This window comes from Apaloderma vittatum, unplaced genomic scaffold (assembly GCF_000703405.1).
Source record: "Apaloderma vittatum isolate BGI_N311 unplaced genomic scaffold, ASM70340v1 scaffold44064, whole genome shotgun sequence".
In the NCBI taxonomy this organism is placed as follows: domain Eukaryota; kingdom Metazoa; phylum Chordata; class Aves; order Trogoniformes; family Trogonidae; genus Apaloderma; species Apaloderma vittatum.
Window position 1 is genome coordinate 13,289 of NW_009711772.1, and position 1,322 is coordinate 14,610.

Sequence of the window (1,322 nt, forward strand, 5' to 3'; positions counted from 1 at the left end):
AGCCACCCATCAGACACAGAGAGGGCTGGCAAAGCCTGGCTGACAGACCCTAAGCCAACCCACAGGTGCTGCAATTTGCTAAATGGGTGTCAAAGCCTCAGGGAATGTGCCTGCTCTCAAGGGAGGCAAAAGGGGGGAATGGGGCTGCAGACCAAGAACCTGGGGTTTTCATTGCTCCTTGTGTCAAACACCGCTGCTGGTGGGCAGGACCAAAACCCTCTCCCTCCCGGCCTCCCCATGCCACAGCCCTCGCCTCGCTCACCCTCCTGCTGGGAGGCAGTAGGGTGGTGGGGAGGCAGAAATGCTTCCTCAGAGGGTGGTAATCCTGGAGGTGCAAGTGCCATTCCTGTACATGCTCCCTGACTCCAAGTTGTCTGGGGGAAAGTCCTCCACGCTGTATGCTCTGCTTTTGAGGGCAGTGGCATAGTAGTCAATGGGTTCCTCTGCAGCATTGTCCATCCAACTGAGGCAGAGCAGCCGCTGGAAGGACCGCTTGAAGTTGTCTGAGAGAAAGCCATAGAGGATGGGGTTGGCACAGCTGTTGGCATAGCCCAAGATTACGGAGAGCTGGCTGATGGTGGCATCATCCTGCTCTACAAAGACGTTGACCAGCTGCACGATGTAGAAGGGCATCCAGCAAATGACAAAGACCATCACCACCATCATGACCATGAGGGTGATCTTGCGCTCTGAACGTTTGCGTTGCTGCCAGCCAGCCTTCAGGGCCACCATACGCATCTTGGCAATGATGAGGATGTAGCAGAGGCAGATGGCCACCACAGGCAGCAAGAAGCCCATCAGAAAGGTGTAGATCACAAAGACCACCAGCCACCTCTGGGTGGGCTCTGGCATGAGCATGTTGCAAGCTACCGTTCCATCACTGTTGGCCGCTGTGTTGGAGAAGATGATGATGGGCAGGATGATGAGGATGGAAAGCACCCAGACACCCAGATTGACCATCTTGGCCACAGTGGGCCGTCGGTACCTAGCTGCCTTGATGGGGTGCACCACGGCAATGTAGCGGTCCACACTGAGCACGGTCAGGCAGTAGATGCTGGTGAACATGTTGATGGCATCCACACTGAGCACCAGGCGACAGAGCAGTGAGCCAAAGGGCCAGTGGTGCAGCAAGGTGGAGGTGACCAGAAAGGGGACGCTGAGCATCAGCAGCTCGTCTGCGATGGCCAAGTTGAGGATGTAGATGTTGGTGGCCGTCTTCATCTTGGCGTAGCGTAGGATGACGTAGATGACCATGGAGTTGCCACACAGCCCCACCAGGCATACCACGGAGTAGATGAATGAGATGAGGATGGCGCTGCCCT

General features: G+C 56.4%; 1 protein-coding gene across 1 annotated transcript; it reads right to left on the reverse strand.

Moving 5' to 3' along the window:
• Positions 1–236: 236 nt before the first annotated feature.
• On the reverse strand, positions 237–1,316 carry LOC104268462 (somatostatin receptor type 1). The gene has a single exon (XM_009867729.1). The coding sequence runs from the start codon at positions 1,252–1,254 to the stop codon at positions 310–312; it is 945 nt and encodes a 314-aa protein (XP_009866031.1). The 5' UTR covers positions 1,255–1,316; the 3' UTR covers positions 237–309.
• Positions 1,317–1,322: the final 6 nt, after the last annotated feature.